Source organism: Nycticebus coucang, chromosome 6 (assembly GCF_027406575.1).
Source record: "Nycticebus coucang isolate mNycCou1 chromosome 6, mNycCou1.pri, whole genome shotgun sequence".
NCBI lineage: Eukaryota > Metazoa > Chordata > Mammalia > Primates > Lorisidae > Nycticebus > Nycticebus coucang.
Window position 1 is genome coordinate 22924506 of NC_069785.1, and position 19182 is coordinate 22943687.

Here is a 19182-nt window from a genome sequence, read left to right on the forward strand (position 1 = left end):
TTCCAGACATCTACGTCTCTGTTTTTGTGCCAGTACCATGCTGTTTTGATCACTATCGATTTGTAGTTTAGTCTGAGGTTGAAGTACCTGTTTCCCTTCAAAGAATTGAAAGTTCAGCCTGAGGCCTTTGATGTATGGTGTGGGTGGCACAAGATGATGCTGGAAAGGTAGGGTTTGTAGGCTATATTAAGGGTTATACAATGAATACCAAAAGAAACCACCAGGAGGTTTTAAGTAAAGAGGCCACTATGACTGTAATTGTAGTAGATTCATTACTCAGGATTGTAGGATTTTAGAACATGAAATAATAGAAAAACCCAAATGGACTTGTCTTTGTGTGTTTATGTTCTTACATAACGATAAATCCAGGGCTGTGTTCTCCAAAATTGATTATAGGAGAGGTGATCATTTTTAGTGCTGTCTAAAATATATCCAGTTCTTCTGGGTACAACATAAGAATTTTTCTTCTCTCTAACAGCAATCATGAGCATCCTTTCTGGTTCCAGTTCTAAGTGGAAATACTTTCAGTTTTTTTTCAATTCAACATGATATTGGCCATAAGTCTATGCCACGTATGGCAATTTTTTTAAGTGTTCGTATCAAAAAACAGTGCTGAATTTTGTCAAATGTTTTTTCTTCATCTATTAAGAAGATCATATGGTCTTTGGTTTTACTACTGTTTATGTGGTGAATAGGTTTATGGATTTGCACGTGTTGAGCCAGGCTTGCATCTGGGGGATGATGCCCACTTGGTTATAATGAATTTTTTTTTTTATGTGTAGCTGAACTGTTTGCTAAGATTTTGTTGAGTATTTTTGCATCAATATTCATTAATGACAATGGTTTATACTTTTCTTTTATTGGTGTGTCCTTTCCTGGTTTTGGTCTCAGGATGATATTTGCTTTGTAGAAGGAGTTGGGGATAATTCCATCCTTCTCAGTGTTTTGAAATAGGTTCTGCAATATAGGTGAGAACTCTTCTTTGAAGGTTTGGTAGAATTCTGGTATAAAACTTGTCTAGTCCAAAACTTACTTGCTGGAAGTGTTTTTTTTAGTAGTTATTATTCGATGATTCCAGAAATCAATCCATTTCCTCCACATTTTCAAATTTCTGGGCATAGGATTTTTTGTAATATTCAGTAAAAATCTTTTGTATCTTTGTGGTTTGTTTTTATTATCCCCTTTCTTGTTTCTAATTGAGCTTTTCTGTTTCTACTTATCTGGCCAAGGGTTTATCAGTTATAGTTATCCTTTCCAAGGGCCAACTTTTTGTTTTGCTAATCTTCCAAATGGTTCTTTTGTTCTCAATTTCATTTATTTCTGATCTAATTTTGGTTATTTTTTTTCTTCTGCTGGGTTTGAGATTGGACAGCTCTTCCTTTTCTAGTTCCTTGAGGTGATTCATTAGATGGTTGATTTGCACTCCTTCTGTCTTCTGGATGTAGGCATTTAATGCAATACATTTCTCTCTTACTGCTTTTGCAGTACCCCACAGGTTTTGATAGCTTGTGGCCTCATTGTTTTGTTCAAGGAATTTAATAATTTCCCTCTCTATCTCCTCCTTGACCCAGCTGTTGTCCATCAAAAAGGTGGACAACAATGAATCAATGCTCACAAATTATTAGGCTTCGCATGTGCCAACAGCTGGGAAGCTGAACATCAAATCAAAGACATAATACTCTTCATAGTAGCATCAAAGAAAATTAATACCTTGGAATATACTTAATGAAGGATGTGAAGGATTTCTACAGAGAAATATTAAACACAAACAAAACAAATACAAGAGGATGTAAACAGATGGAAGAACATACCATGCTTATGGCTGGGAAGAATTAATATTGTTAAAATATCTATACTACCCCACGTAATCTGCAGATTTAATGTAATCTGGGGGTAGTATAGATATTAAAATTCCAATGTCATACTTTGAAAATTCTGAAAAAACAGTTTTATGTTTCACATAAAACCAGAAAAAAAACCAAATGGCCAATGCAATTCTATGAAATAAGAATAAATCTGGAGGGATTACACTAACAGATTTTAGGTTATACTATCAAGCCTATAGTGATCACAACAGCACAGTACTTCTATAAAAACAGAGACATAGATCTGTGGTACAGAACAGAAGGGCTGGAGTTGTAAAGAGCCTCATATCACTATCTCATCTTTGATAAAGCAAACGAAAGCATGCATGGGGGAAGAGAATCCCTATTTAATAAATGGTTCTGGGAGAACTGGTTAGCCGAATGTAAAAGACCGAAGCTAGACCCATACCTCTCACCACTTACAAAAATTAACTCACAATGGATAAAAGATTTAAATGTAAGACGTGAAAGTATAAAAACTCTAGAAACAAGCATGGGAAAAACCCTTAATGATACTGACCTTCAGAAAGAATTTATGAAGATGATGCCAAAGGTAATCATGGCAACAGCAAAATGAATAAATGGAACCTGATCAAGTTAAAAAGTTTTTTCATAGCTAAAGAGCAAACAACAAAGCAAAGAGACACTCTTCAGAGTGGAAGAAGATGCTTGTAGGTTATGAATTTGACAAAGTGCTAATAACCAGAATCTACAAAGAACTCTAGGCAAATCAACAAAAAAAAAGAGCAAACAACCCCCTAAAAACTGGGCAAGAGACATAAACAGAATCTATTCTCATGAGGATAGACAGAAGAATAGCCAATAAACACATGAAAAAATGCTCATTGTTCCTAATCGTCAGAGAAATACAAATCAAAACGATTCTGAGATACCACCTAATTCCAGTAAGAATAGCCCACTTCACAAAGTCCCAAAGCTGCAGATGCTGGTGTGGTTGTGGAGAGAAGGGAACACTTTTTTGGGTAGGATTGCAAACTACTACAGCCTCTTTGGAAAGAGTATAGAAAATTCTGAGAAAGCTAAAAGTAGACCTTCCATTTGATCCTGCAATCCCATTACTAGGTAACTACTCAAAAGAAAAAGTCATTTTACCAAAAGGACATTTGCACTCCAATGTTTATAGCAGCCTAATTCACAATTGCAAAGAAGTAGAAACAATCCAAATGCCTTTCAACCTATAAATGGATTAATAAACTGTGGTATATGTATACCACGAAATACTATTCAGCCATAAAAAGATGGAGATTTTGTATCCTTTTAACAACCTAGATGGATCTGAAGAACACTCTTCTAAGTAAAGTATCACAGAAATGGAAAACAAGCATCATATGCACTCAATACTAAGTGGAAACTAGAAAATCAACAACTATGTGTTTGCTTAAGAGAAAAACTGAATTAAATTCAAGAAGTGGGGAGGGAGGAGAGGGTTTAGCAAGTTCCTACCCAAAGGTAACAATGAATAGGTACATGGCATGCCTCCTGGGTGAAGGAAAAAACTACAACACAGACTTTACCCTACAAAACCAAACAATGTAACCCAATCATGTGTACGCTTGTATTAATCTGAGATTTAAAAAAAAAGAATACCCACATTAAAATCTTGCTCATAAAAAATTCTTCTCTTCAGGCACAGTGGCTCACACCTGTAATTTTAGCACTCTGGGAGATCAAAGTAGGTGGATTGCTTGACCTCAGGAGTTCAGGACCAGCCTGAGGAAGAGTGAGACCCCCATCTCTTAAAAAAACAAAAATAGCTGGACATTGTGGCAGGTACCTATAGTCCCAGCTACTTGGGAGGTTGAGGCAAAAGGATCACCTGAGCCCAAGAGTTTGAGATTGCCATGAGCTATGGCATCATAGCACTCTACCAAGGATGACAAAGTGAGACTCTCAAAAAAAAAAAATCTTCCCTTAAAAAGGAAAAACTTCATGTCCACATGACTCCTTGCCCCCTAAAATAAGCCTTATGTCTTGTGTATATTTTATATATTAGTAAACTATTTTTGTTTATTGTAGAGCTTTTGCATGTATCTTTTGATAACAGAAACATCAGCTAAGCTTTGCCATAGCTTAATTTACCTAATACCATTGAGATGCAGTGGTAAGCATGCTCAATTATTTTTTACACATTATAAAAGTATAAGGTCCTTTTTTCTTTTTACCTCAGCTAGTTTTACTGACAGAAAGCAAATACTACATGCCTGACTTATAGCAGCCACCACAAACATTTCACATGCTATTCTTACATTATTCCAAGCCATCATTGGCTCAGAATGGTACTACCCTATTAACTTTTGAAAAATTGACACTCTTGAAATGTCAACATTGCTTTGAATATTGGATTTTTGTGTCAAATCTATTGAATTAAGCAGGCTCAAAAGCCTCCAATTTTAATTTCTTCTTGGCATTTTAAACCCAGATTCAGGTAAGTAACAAGCAAAATTTCAGGCTACTATATAATCCAATTTCTCAAGGTCACAATCAGGTTAAATGCTTGCTAGTTGGAGCCTGTAACAAGGATTAAATGCTATGATTTAAGAGAAAGTGAGGAGGAAAGACTCACTTAAACAGAGAATGAATAATGATAACTGGAACAGGTTAGATTCCTAAGTGCTTTTCAATTCTCCATTAGCCTTGAACCAGTTTTTGGTATATTCCTTGAAGCAGGTGCACAGATATTACAATTTTAAAAAACCAGATGAGTTTTCTTGTTTTCTCTTTCAGAAACAGTCTGACACAGAAACAACATGTAAATAATGTAAATAACAATGAATGAGGAGGCCTGTGTCCATGCTCCTCCAGGGACCATCTAAATAGCTCTGGGGCCATGAGGTACACAATTCAACTTCTCTAAGCCTCGAATTCTTTCTTTCTTTTTTTATGGAGACAGAGTCTCACTATGTCACCCTTGGTAGAGTGCCATGGTGTCACAGCAACCTCAAACTCTTGGGCTTAAGCGATTCTCTCGCCTCAGCCTCCCAAGTAGCTGGGACTACAGGTGCCTGCCACAACATATGGGTATTTTTTTGTTGCAGTTGTCATTGTTGTTTAGCAGGCCCAGGCTGGGTTGAACCCACCACCCTCGGTGCACGTGGCCAATGCTATTACCACTGTGCTATAGGTACCGAGCCATAAGCCTCGAATTTTAATCTTTAAAATGAGAATTTATAATGATCTTTAAAGTCTACCACTATAACAATAACATTCAGAGCTACCCTTTACCATACCATGTGCCAAGGTTATGCTAATATACTAAGGTTATAAAATATGCTATACCATATACTTTCTATATATTCATACTTAACTGCCTTAATGATCAGTAAGATAGTATTATCTTTATTTTTATTCTTTTTTTTTTTTTTTTTTGAGACAGAGTCTTACTCTGTTGCCCAGGCTAGAGTGCCATGGCTTCAGCCTAGCTCACAGAAATCTCAAACTCCTGGGTTCGAGCAATCCTCCTGCCTCAGCCTCCTGAGTAGCTGAAAATACACATGCCTACCACAATGCCCAGATAATTTTTCTATTTTCAATAGAGGTGGGGTCTTCCTCTTGATCAGATTGAACTTGAACTGAGCTGAAGTGATCTTCCACCACAGATCCTAGGATTATAGGCATGAGCCATCATGCCCAGCAAAGATGAGTATTATCATACCTATTTCATGAAAGGGAACACTGAAGCTAAATTATTTGTTCAAGGTCCCAAAGTTGTAAAAGCAGAAGCAAAATTCAAACTGGCTGGGTGATTGGTTTGTATATGGAAGTCACCAAACAAAATGACAAATAAATACACTAGACTTATGTGCATGGATACAGGTGGCCTAAAATAGTAAGTCAATACAGTTTATTAGAGCAATTCAGCCTTGTAATTAAGAGCAGTTACAGAGAAGGCCTGAGGTAACCTATCTTTATACTCAGTATTACAATCAAACCTTGGACTTCATCCCACTCTCCACGATCCTGGGCATGGAACTCCCCTTTTCCTTATCACCGTTATTGTACATTTCTTGATTGTCAACAGAACCTAGGGCTCCTTAACTCCCCCTCAATTTTCAATCCACCAGCTTCCTCTAGGAGTACCTGCCTACTGAACGATCAGAAACCCCATGACAAGAAAATCTGACGACTCCTCTTGTATCTGTATTCACTCCTGGTTATATTTCACGATGTCCATAGTACTAAATCTCAACTCAGGATTATTCCATGGAAATTACCACTAAGAATGTGGGCTCTGGAAAGTGAACTACTTGAGATCACAGACCAGACACCCCACTAAACAGATGGATAACCTCATGTGATTTATTTAACCTCTCCGTACCAGTTTCCTCACCTGTAAAAATGGGAAAAAATAACATCCTCAGCCTCACAGGGTTGTGGACTTCCACACATGGACTTCTGAGAAATCCTGGGAAAAGACACGACTGATCACACATCTTCAGTCTCTGAGATGAGATTATGGCTGAGATACAGAATATTATCTAATCTTATAAAGATTATCATTTGAAGAAAATTTTTTTTCCAAAAATGGAAAAATTACCTAATTGTGATGAAGCTACCTGTGATATGTCATGTGCAACCCTGTTAACATGTATTTTCCTACAAAGAATCCAAGTACCACCTTGCAAAGTCTTGAAAGCAATAATGAAAGATTCTGTAAATATATCAAATAAACTTCTAAAGAATCAAGTTAGACCACCTGATTATAACAGAGGAAAAACGATAAAAAGAAGAGATGTGACACTTGCCTCCATTTTCACATAAGATTATCTATTTCTAGATTGTTTTTTAAAGCAATACAGTTGACTTAAAGCTAGGCTAGAGTAATGAAACAACAAACTTGATGTTGAAAAACCTCTAGGACTGACATTGTGAACACACGAAGGCAGTCAAGGGTAAAGATGTAGAACTCTTGATCTAAATGGATACCCTATTGCCATAAATGGTTACTTTGCCAGAAAAATTATAAACCACAATTCCAATTCTCATTGCCAAGAAGTGATTCCATGTAACAACTGGCAGTGTTTTTGGTGATGAAAAAGGGAAAGAATGGAAAATGCAAAGAATACATTGACAAGAATCATCCACTTCAGATTCTAAGAGCAACTATTTTTTCTCAAAAGACAGTATGATTAAACCTGTACAATAAATACAAACAAGTTCCAGATCATAGCAGAGTTTTTTACTTGTTTTTAACAGAAAAAAACCCCACACATAAAGTCAATTTTCTATCATTTACAGAAGAGATCGATTTGCAAGGCTAAAATAGTTACACTATTTTCAGATACACTATTTATTAGGAAACAAGCAAGCTCAGTGATCAGCATTAAACTTTATATGTTTGCACTCATATTAACTGTGGCATAGATTGCTAATTGTTCACCAAAATCTATAGTCTCATTTCCCTTGGAACACATCTCACCTACACTGTTTGGGCTCCTTAAGAACTGTGACATTGTGGTCACATGACTGAATTTTACTAGTGACATGTAAGTACACCCAGGCCTGGTCATAAAAATCTCCTACGTACAGACATTCCTCTGTACTATCTTTCTCTCTGGCTGGTTAAAATGAAGATGGTCCCAAGGGCAATCTTAGAAGTCACATTTGAAAATGACAAAGGCTCCAAATGACTGCATAAAAGAAGGTTACCTTGCTCACTAGTACTGTTACATGAGTAAGACGTAACCTATTATATTTATATTATTATATATTTGGGGGTCTATTTGTGAGAGCAATTAGTCTATCTTAAATTATTGAAGTTTTAAGTAATGCAGAATTTTATACTTTAACTTAAGTAACTTGATAAATCTACATGAAGAGAATGTAAATGGCTCAACTAAAATTCTCAAGAAATAAGGAAATCTCAAAGACAGTACAGTATTCACCTTAGTTTAAAATTTTTTCTTATTAAAATTCTTATGAGTGAGCAGAGAGGCAAGATGGCCAGATGGCTGACCAGAGATACCAACAGTCCAAATGTCTCAGTAAGAAGGAGAAGTTTTAGATGAAAGAGAACAAATACAACAGACAGATTGGGGTGGGTCTGAGGAGAGAGTGCCAGACCTTCAGGAGACTGTGTGGGAAGAAGCTGTGGGGCAGAGGCACTGGCAAAGACCAACCCCACCGTGGCCTCGAGAGAAGGGCAGGTGGAGCAGTTTGTTTCTCCTTCCCTAGCATCTCTGACAGTCATAGTTGACCACCTTCCTATGTTGACCACCTCCTTTACCTAATTTTCATAGACAGAAAAGTACCACATGTACATATCAGTATAATAGGCCTAGTTCCTTATGTTGACCACCTCTGTATGTTGGCCAGTTTGTTACAGTCCCTTAGAGAGGTTCTACTGTATTTTTAGTTAGCTCTAACTAACCACATGTTCTAGGCACAGTGGAAGGCAGGTGGTCCTTGTATTCACAGAGTTTATAGTATTGTACCATAAATGTGAAAGTATTAAAAAATGTGAAACAGTTACAAAAGAGAAAATTAAGTATAATTGGATATAAAATTAAAAGTGTTCACCTAGTTAAAAGGGTTAGGACAACTGTCCCAGAGAAAGAGCTATTTGTTCAATCTAAGTACCAATGTTGTAAGAAGTTACCAGGTAAAAATTAAAGGGAAAATGTTCTCCAGGAAATAGCATGACAAGGTCCTGAGGAAAGAAATAGTGTAATAATGTATGGAAACTTCAAAGAGGGAGAAGATGGCCAGTTCAGCTGTAGCACAGAGAACACGGGTACAGCATCCTATGGATTATATCTCCATAGATATACGGCATTATATCTCAGGTCAAAATAGTCCTCATGCCTGCTACATACCACGTAACTGTACACTTAAGGGTGTTTACGGCATGTTTTCTTACCATCCAAGAACTCATATTCTTCTGTGAAGGATGACAGGTAAACCTACAGTGGCATAAGAGTTAAACTAGATTTATGTACAAGTAGTTCAGAGAAAGAATCATTAACATTACCTAACTGGGAAGTTTTCTAGAGGAAATAATGCCTGAGCAAAGATTTTTAAAATGAATATCAGTTCCCTAGGATGACAATGGTTTTTTTTTTTTTTTTGGTTTTTGGCCGGGGCTAGGTTTGAACATGCCACCTCCGGCATATGGGACCGGCGCCCTACTCCTTAAGCCACAGGCGCCGCCCATGACAATAGTTTATTAGCAAAGGACCAGCATGTGCAAAATTACAGGAACATGAAAAAATAATCAAAGTTTTTCCAGGAAGTCACCCCTGATAGCCTGGAAAAGAAAGTATTTTCATGCACCTCAGAATTTAGGGTCCCAGCAACATAACAGAATGAGTCTATCGGATGATATAAGTACTTGAAGAAAGAGGTTTCATCCTCCTTACCTCCAACCCCCCCCAAGTCAGCAATGGAAGCTTATTACTGTACTTTGCTTACGGTAGGAACTCAGTATCAGTCAATATATATTTGTGGAATAAATAAATTAATTGATGTATTGAATTAAAGTTAACTAATTAATCCCTTTATTGTAGAAGGAGAAAGAGAGCAAATACCCTTTAATATGTTCTTCAGGAGCTGGGAAGGCAATTGCCAAAGGAGGATGTGCTAGATAGTAAAATCCCTGTGACTTCAAAAGTTCAAATGATAAGGGCATGGGCTCCAAATCAAGGCACCTGGGACTCCTTGTATAACACGGCAACAAAAATGGGTGAGAATGACACAACACGAGAAAAACATACAACTGAAAATTTGTATTATTTTTAGATAGATTAAATAGACATAATACCTACAAATACAGAGATAATCAAGAACTTATGATAATTGATAGAATTTCAAACAGAGAACAGAGAATTTTATAGCACATCTCTTCCCCTCCTTCCCTTATCTAAGCCTTGAGTTTTAAGAAACCATTTACATTAACTTCAAAATGTTCCTGCAGACATTACTACACTCTGTCCATACCAATGAATTCCTATGACATTATTGTTTCCATGGTAACTAATGCACTTCAAATGGGGGAAAAACAGAGAGCAAGACTAAAAACCAGGAGGGAGAACAGAATAAAGTGGTATAAACAAAGCATAACATCTCCTTTGTATTTATAGAACACTTTCTAATTTCAAATGCTTTACCATTACTCAGACTCTGAAGCTCTAAAGGGACAGAAAGATCTTAAAGGTCATCAAATCCACCTTCTACCCATAGTTAAGACCCCCTTTACAATATAGCTGTATCACAGTTATCCAGCTGTTTACAGAGCTCATTACTGAAAAGTTCTCACTTATTCACTTCCTAACATTACTGAACACCTGTCCTGTTTTACAAGTTTAAGAGATGATTGAGACATTCTATCTCTTTTTCTTTTTTTTTTTTTTTTTTGGCCGGGGCTAGGTTTGAACCTACCACCTCTGGCATATGGGACCGGCGCCTACTCCTTGAGCCACAGGTGCCGCCCAATTCTATCTCTTTTTAAAAATTTTTTAGTTCACAGGGAAAATAATTAAAATAAAAAGGTGAAAAAGAGGCCTATAACAAAAATACAGTAAGATGTACAAAAAGCCAGAGGAAGGAACTATTAATATTAATTCTAATTTAGAGGGATTACACAGTTTCAAGGACTTTCATTTCTACTCCAAGTCCCACCAACCCATGACCACATCCTAGACCTTACTATGACCTGAACTGCTCCAACTCTGCAAACTTAAACTTTACCATGAACTTTCTGATCCCAAACAGCCCTTTCACATGCTAACTAATCCCTGAAGTAATCCTAGAGCCTATGAATCATTCAACTCCCAATCAGCAGCAAAGTCCAGGTAGGCCCTGCCTCACAGCCATAGTTATGCAAATGACAGCATCAGCTGAAATGTCTGCTGAGATACAAAATGATAATTTACTGGGTGTGGGGGAAGTTCAGAAAAGGTCTCCTGCTCTCTTTAAAAATTTTCCTTCAAGGAATTCATATTGTTTCTGAGTGAGTTAGACATAGCCTCCACCTTCAACTTACAGAATGACAAGTTAAGCACTCACTTATATGCAGATAGAATAGCTATCATCCTGACCTTGAAGTGGTCTTAATGCACTATTGGACCTCTATTTCTGCCAAAAAAAAAAAAGATTATAGATTACTTGTTAATTCCTTATCATAATTTTTGGTAGATAACCTAACATTTTGCTGATTTTTATTTTAAAATATCATTTAACAATAAGGAAACTTACTGAGTTATCTGAGCAGACATTATTTATATATATAATAGTTTACCCTTGGAGAACATAATAGAAAGTCAAATTAGGTTCTTTAGAGAGACAGTTTCTGTCTGAGGCAGGCATTTGGTTATCCTTGCTTTAAAATTTTTCCATGCTAAAATTCAAAACATAGAACAACACTGGCCCCAAACTTACTTGCTGATCACAATTTTACCCCTACCAGTGAAAATAACTCCCAGATCGCCAGGAAGGTAAGCACAGAGGCACCGTCCTTATCATGTTCCTCAATTTTTACAAGCTCTGGTCTGGGGTGTATCAGTCTAACCCCGAGTTCATGGCTTATTAATGCACACAGCTCTCCACTAACTAACTGGCAAGAGAAAAGAGGCCCTTGTGAAGGAAGATCACCTCAAGCCCACGACTACATGATTTTAGACTTTTCAGAAGCTCCCCCGAGAGAGAAACATTTATGAAAGCTTCACTCTGAGTCCTTTTGTGCTACTGTATTATCGGATTTTATCATGTGTCACAGTCTTGTGGAAGAATTTGATAAAAGTTATAAATTCTTCCCATATCCAAACAAATAAACTTGAACATAAAATCTGGGGTAGGGGTAGGTGGGAGGTGAGAGTCCCTGAAGCTAATCCATGGGCTGAAATTTAAAAATCTCTGTTGCATAAATTCTAAAATCCATTCTTGAATTACACAGTGTCACTAAAGAGCCACACAGATAGAAGCCTCAGCTTGGCCTTATACTGAAATGTTTGTTCCAAATTGTCCTCTGCCTCAATTCCACCTGCTCTTGTAGAGGTATAGTAAAAGGAAGACCCTCTATTTACTGTCAACAAGGTGTTGAGAGTGTGTTCATTTACATATACAGTTTCTTCTTTCCAAGAACCTAGAGAAGACATGTCTCTCTGGTCTCAGCTCCATTTCTCTTGGTCACTTAGTTCTTTCTTAATCCTGTGCAAATGGACAGTTTTATAAGGACACCATGTTCCTTTTCCCTTGGCTTCTTGAAAATTCATGATACACCTCCAGCATGTGTTTAAGTTCCTTAATGGCACACAATTTCTTTACTGATTTCACTTCTGACTCCATCTGATTTTAATTATTGTCTATTTTTACTAAATTTTTAACTTGTTTTATTTCATCATATTGTAAGATTACCCTGAAATACCTTCCAGGAGAAGGTGAGCTATAAATGAATTGAATTATAAAAAGCAGAAGGAAAAAAAATAATCTTTTTTTCATCTGTTTCCCTACATGTGATCTATTCATGTCTATCTAAATACCTGTAATTTCCTATATATCCTGTTACTTTCTTGGTCAGTGACAGCTGTAGTTACGAGAGGTAGTACTTCTTCAGGAAACTCATACCTGAAGGATATTTTAGAATTCTTCTTGGTTAACATAACGTGCAGACATACTTGTACCTATAAGTGTGTTTTTAAAGTAACCATAAAGATGAACTAGGACTTTTATAAAAATTTCTCTGCACAGGACTAAATTAAAACTTGAACTGTATTTTTCAATGACTTGCTTCCTCAGTTAGAAGAACTGTTTTAATAGTGAAGCTGTAAATACTTACAGGCACGTGGACTTTTCGAAACATCTCAGCACCCTTGTGTGCATCCATCAGTGCAATATCCTGAGGTGTGGAGACAATCACAGCACCTTATCAAAAGATAAACAAAATGATGCTATCTTTTAATTCTTTATGGAGACATTACTTTCATCATTGTGTTTCTTCCATGCTCAAATAGTCTACCACATTAACTATTTAGGTAATTTGTATACATTTTACATAAATGAATGGGAAAGACAAGTAAATGTCTACTTTGCTCTTGCCTCCCTAGTTTTCCTCACAACTGACTGATGAGTGATTCAGGATCATAACTATATCACTGGAACCTTCTTCCCATTCAGACAATCTGCTAGTTGGACAGATGCACATGGCAACCTTTACTTTTAAGAAGTTAACAGTCTACTTAGAGAGTCATTTGTTAAGCGATTTAACAGTGTGCTAAGCACTCTAACAGGAAGACATAGGAGAAACAGGAAGGAAAATGAATTCAATCTGGGAGAGAAAATGGTCAAGTATGCTGAATGGTTGGGAAAGCAAGAGATGAGGAGATCAATGAGAAAGGTGATTCCTATGCTAAGTCCTAAACATTTATATTCTTAAAAACTCACAGTGAAAAACAGTTTGGTGGGAGTAAAACAGAGAGCTGTGGCAGAAATTCAGATGCAAAATGGTGGTAGTCTGAACTAGAGCAGCACTGAAGTGGTTGGAGATGGAGACTTTTCTGGATGTTCACTATTATCCTACAGAAACCAGAGGGTAGTAGGATATAGCCTTTTGAGAGAAAATGCAGTACAATTTTGCTTTAAGTGGAAACAACAACATCCTGGTTAAGATTGCAGTTGGTGCATTTCTGCAATTTTGTGTCTTCTTCTAGATCAGCAGTTCTCAACCTGCGACCCACAGGAACTGTATTAAAGGGTCGCAACATTAAGAAGGTTGAGAACCACTGCTCTAGATGATAACCTAAAAAATAATTAACATAAACATATTATAGATCATAAGGCTATCACTTTATATCTAAATATACAATGCTATGACATTTTAGCATTAATGGTATTAAGTGGCAGTCTCTGTTACAGCTAATGAAAACAGTGGCAAGATTAACAATAAATAACTGGCTACACCAAGTGAAGATAAAATGATACTACAGAGTATTGTCTGAAGGGGTATTTTGAAGAAGTTACAATAGAGAAAAGTGGTGGGAAAATAGAAGTTATCACAAAGTACATGGCGGTACAGGCATGATAAACTCAAAAGAGCCTGTGTAATAGTGGTTAACTGCAAATTCACCTTGCAATTAGCATCTTCATGTCAGCAAAAAACTTCACCTTTCACGTTGAATTGATGTCCTTAATTTGAATTTTATTGACTTTGTAAGTTTGTTTGTATTTAGTTCATTTATTTAGTTGTTAATTATATAACATGAACAATAAGCTTAAGAATGTGTGTTTACCTAGTTAAATAAACTTATAATAGAAATAAGTAAATATGGGATACAGGGGTAGGAGATTATTTTTCCTTTAGAAGGGTCTATTCTTCACTTAAATTTGAGATACACTAGACTTATAATTCAAAGAGATTAGGATTCAAATTTTGATTCCATAGCTGACTACCTATGTAACTATGTAATGACTAAACCTGAGTTACACTTTATTTACAAAATGGCATAGAAATAACTAGGTCACAGGGCTGAAATAATTCACTAAGCTGCTGTACACAGATGTGTGACATGATACCTATAATTCAATAAATGATAGCTGTTGTCATTAATATTAGTGTATTTATTATTGTTATTAATAAAGTGCTTTAGAAGTTGCCGGGGAAGTCATTTTCTATGCCATCAGGCAGCTCATCCTACTTTTCAAACTGTTCCATGGAGAGCTAAAGCCTTCTATTTCAATTTACTCTGCCCAAGAAACCAAAAATTAGCCAACAGTTCTCTTTTCCTTCTTTTAAAGACCCATGGAAATCACATCTCAACAAAAATTATACTCTGCACATCCAATGTATTTCCACAATTTACCACCTTCTAAATTCTGCTATCAATCTGTTTTACTGTGTTTTTCATATCCAGTCATTTGGAAAGGATCTGATTCTAGCTCTGGTTCCATCCAGCTGTGTGACTAACCATAGACAAATAACTCGGAATCACTCCGGGCCTCAGTCTCAGTTTCCTTAGTTGTAAAACCAGTGTACACACTAAACAGTCTCCAAGGACTCATCTGTCTCTATGATTACATGACTTAGCAATCCCTTTTAACTATAAATAGCTTCCAAACCCACCTTTGTCTAGTCTTATTTAAGTGAATGTGAAATGCTGTCTCCTCCAAGAACTAGTATCCCTCAATCTTAGAGCCACTCTGTTCATGGATAAGCAGGAAACCTCCTTCGTTATTTCCTCTAACTCTCCTTGACTACATATATCTAGTATATACAGGGTTCCCTATTACATTGGCTCTAAAAAGTATTCTTAGCTTTTATGTGATATGAATATGTTACTGTTTTAAATACTTTTTGTCTACCATTTGTATCACCATTAAACAAGATAGCGTCAAGGGCAATTATGATTTCTTTTTTATCTTTTTATCAAACAAAACTCATGATACCATACCTTGTACAAAATAGGTACTTAACAAAAGATAAATAATTCAAATAATTTTCTTATATGTTTTCAGAATCATCTATTCTACATTACTGCAACATGAACTTTTAGTTGGCAACTCCTTGAACTAGGAGTCAAAAGCTCTGGATTCTGGATTTGTTGATTGTGTTAATTATAATATATAACCTTGAATAACTCACTAAACCTCAATATACCTCAGTTGACTCCTCAATAAAATGAACCTATTTCTATTATCTCTATTTAACTTAAAAAGCTGTTACTTTTCTTTTAAAGGTAGAATTTTTATAAAAATGTTCAGGAACACTATTTTGATTGCCATAAGGTCCTGGAGAAAGGGGTTAAAGCCACTTGGTTTTCTCTGCACCTAACACTAATGCAGTATCACAAATAACCATTCATGCCATTTGAGCTTCTTTTTAGAGTAGCATAAATAGCACCATTCAAACAAATTAGTGGTAACTTCTGACAACGACAAGGATCATCTTCCATATCCTATCAAATACTCACAAAACATCCAAACATTCCATTACAATGACTGGCCACATTTACAAAAGATATTTTGGTTAAGACTATTTTTTTCTTAAATATATGTATCTAATTAATGACTAAGTCCTAAATCACAATCCAATCCGACTTTACGATACTGTGCTGAAAAAGTTTTCTAGCCTTTCTTAAAGAACAGAAAAAACACAACTGATTGACACATAAACCACCGCCTCTTTTGTTGTATAAATATTTAGTATGTTACATAGTAACCATTTCAGATAACCTTATAATGACTTTTAGATTATGATTATTATGATGATGATGATGATGATAAGGAATTAAAACATGAAGAAACAACAAAAAAATCTTCTGAAAAATTAAATTTAATCCTTACACAGTCAATGCATCATAGCCCAGATTTTTAAATTTTAAAGGAACTATATTAACTTTTTCTTGTTATTATATCTCTTAGCTTAAGATATAGTCCCCCAAACCTCATACTACATTTTATCTTTAAGGTTCTTGAGTTTCTACCTGGCAATTTTTATTTTTTTCATGGCTCGTAAAACATAAACCAATACGAACTAGACTAGAATTTTCTACCTTTATACCATCACTAGTGATGTCATTTCAGTTTTGTGAAAGTTTGTCAGAAAACTTGTGCTCCCTCTACTGACCATAAGGAAATGTCCGAAGCAGCAAAAAGAAGTTTAGTTTGCAATAAATAGAATTATTTAATATAATAAACCATTATTTATTACAAATTAAACTTCTTTTTGCTGCTTAATAAATAATTCTATTTGTTGCAAACTGACTATTTTCTGAGAGTAAAAAGCCTATCTCAAGAATTCTATCAAGAATTCTCTAACCAGCTTGGCTCCTGTAACTCAGCAGTTAGGGCGTTGGCCACATACACGGAGGCTGGCGGGTTTGACCTGGCCCAGGCCAGCTAAACAACAATGACAACTGCAACAAACAAATAGCCAGGCTTTGTGGCAGGCACCCATAATCCCAGCTACTTGGGAGACTGAGGCAAGAGAATCACTTAAGCCCAAGAGTTTGAGATTGCTGTGACGCTGTGGCACTCTAACCAGGGTGACACAGTGAGATATTGTCTCAAAAAAAAAAAAAGAATTCTCTAACCATTTTCTAGGGTAAATGTCTACGTCCGAACAATTAAATCACACTGTTTAAATGATATTTTATAACTTGTAATCTTTTCAAAGTTGTTTTTAACTAACTGAAATTTACCATAAAAGACTGTCTGGCAGATTTTGGCAAATATGTAAATATCTTACAAAATAACTATTTAGAACATTGTCTTAATTGTTAATTCTCTTGACTATCAAGAGAGAAATCTATTTAAAACTGCATATCTAGATATGGGTCAGAGTTCAGAGTATTTAAACATTTAAAACTCATTATTCCAGATGTTAGACTGATCATAATTAACTATGCATTCAAGTCTCCAGGGCACAGATTACATCCAATTTCCATGCTTGATTGAGAACCTCAGCATTAGAACCTAATAACATGTACACAAAAACCTATTCAGAATTATACTTGGAGAAATAATTCCATACACTTAGAACTCTTGAGCATATCAACATAAAGTCAACTAAGACTTAAACATATTAACTGCTATTCTTTTTTTTTGACACAGAGTCTCATTTTGTCACCCTCAGTAGAGTGCTGTAGTGTCACAGCTCACAGCAACCTCCAACTCTTGGGCTTAAGCGATTCTCTTGCCTCAGACTCCCGAGTAGCTGGGACTAAAGGCGACCACCATAACACCTGGCATTTTTTTTTTGTTATTGTTGTTGTTGCTGTTTTAGCTGGCCAGAGCTGGTTTCAAACCTGCCACCCTCAGTATATGGGGCCGGCACCCTACCCACTGAGCCACAGGTGCCTCCCCCTTAACTGCTATTCTTAATGTTCACAGTGATCTTAATATCTAGTGCTGCTGATTCTCCCTGATTTATTTAGAGATGTACTGAAAGCAAAGGAAAATAATTATTCAAATTCTGATGTTTTAACATAAATAATGCCAAGTACTACATATATTCAAAATTTTTTATTAACTATAAAGTAAATTGGTTTTGGTATTTAGCTGTCCTGTTACCCCAAACTTCCTGAATTATAAATATGATTTGCTGTAAGAACAATGAGTATCTACAAATATTAGTACCAGCTTAAGTAAAATATGATTTAACAGGTAAATTCACCTCATGTATTCACAAACTATACTTCAATAAGAAATATAAACAATTCCTGAATGAGACACTATTTTGGACTCCACGTTCCCTTTAAAAGAGTAGAGAAATTTACTACAGTCACAAAGAGGATATTTTTTATGAATTTAAAGATCAACTATCACTCATTTCCTATAGCAGAAACAATTTTTGCTATAGGAAACTATATCAATTGCTACCAAAAAGAATTACCAAACATAATAATTAATGGAAACCATGGTATTTCAGAGTTACTGGTAAGAAAGAGCATATGCACTTTGGAAATTTAATTAAGAATTAAAGTTTACGGTGGTGCCTGTGGCTCAAAGGAGTAGGGCACCAGCCCCATATACTGGAGGTGGCGGGTTCAAACCCAGCCCTGGCCAAAAACTGCAAAGAAAAAAAAAGAATTAAAGTTCAAGATGGTGTGGTAGCTCGTGCCTGTAATCCTAGCCCTCTGGGAGGCCAAGGCAGGTGGATCGCTTAAACTCGAAAGTTAGAGACCAGCCTGAGGCAAGAGTGAGACTCTGTCTCTATTACAAACAGAAAAACATAAAAACTAGCTGGGTGTTGTGGTGGGTGCTTACAGTCCCAGCTACTTGGGAGGCTGAGGTAAAAGGATGACTTGTGCCCAAACAGTTTGAGGTTGCTGTGAGCTATGTCACATGATAGCACTCTACCCAGGGCACAGAGTGAGACCCTGTCTCAAAAAGAATAATAACACAAATAAAAAAGAGAATTCAAGTTCATATCCAAAAATATGATAAATCTTTGTATTTCTATGTCTTCCTTACTATACATTTTGAAAATTTTTTGTTATTCTGTTTCCTAGATATTATATCTGTTTTTATTACAATTGTAAATGAAGCCTGCTAATTGCTGATGTTGAAATATACAGTTGCTGTACTGGGGAAAAAAATGAATTCAAGTTCATCAAAGGAATTTAGATACCTATCTGCTATTTAGAGACAAAGATTGGCTCTTCAATATAATCAAGTCAACAGGCTCCAGTCAATGGAGTCAATGGGTTTCCAATTGCTTCATTTTAATGATGCTACAAAGAATTAACCAGGACTATCCAAGCTGTATTCGCCAAGGAACAAGTGGTGACAAGCAAGGTTTCCACAGATGTTAAAATCTTGTGATGAAAGCAGATAGCTCGTCACGTATACTCATTCATATTCTCCCCCT

General features: G+C 36.1%; 1 protein-coding gene across 4 annotated transcripts in view; it reads right to left on the reverse strand.

Annotated features, from left to right (window-relative positions):
* NUBPL (NUBP iron-sulfur cluster assembly factor, mitochondrial) overlaps positions 1 to 19182 on the reverse strand; it is a 290845-nt gene that overhangs the window by 16828 nt on the left and 254835 nt on the right. For all 4 annotated transcript variants that reach the window (XM_053594729.1, XM_053594730.1, XM_053594731.1 and 1 more), the window contains one exon: positions 12655 to 12740. In XM_053594729.1, coding sequence (XP_053450704.1) covers positions 12655 to 12740 — 86 coding nt within the window. The remainder of the gene's footprint in view (positions 1 to 12654; positions 12741 to 19182) is intronic.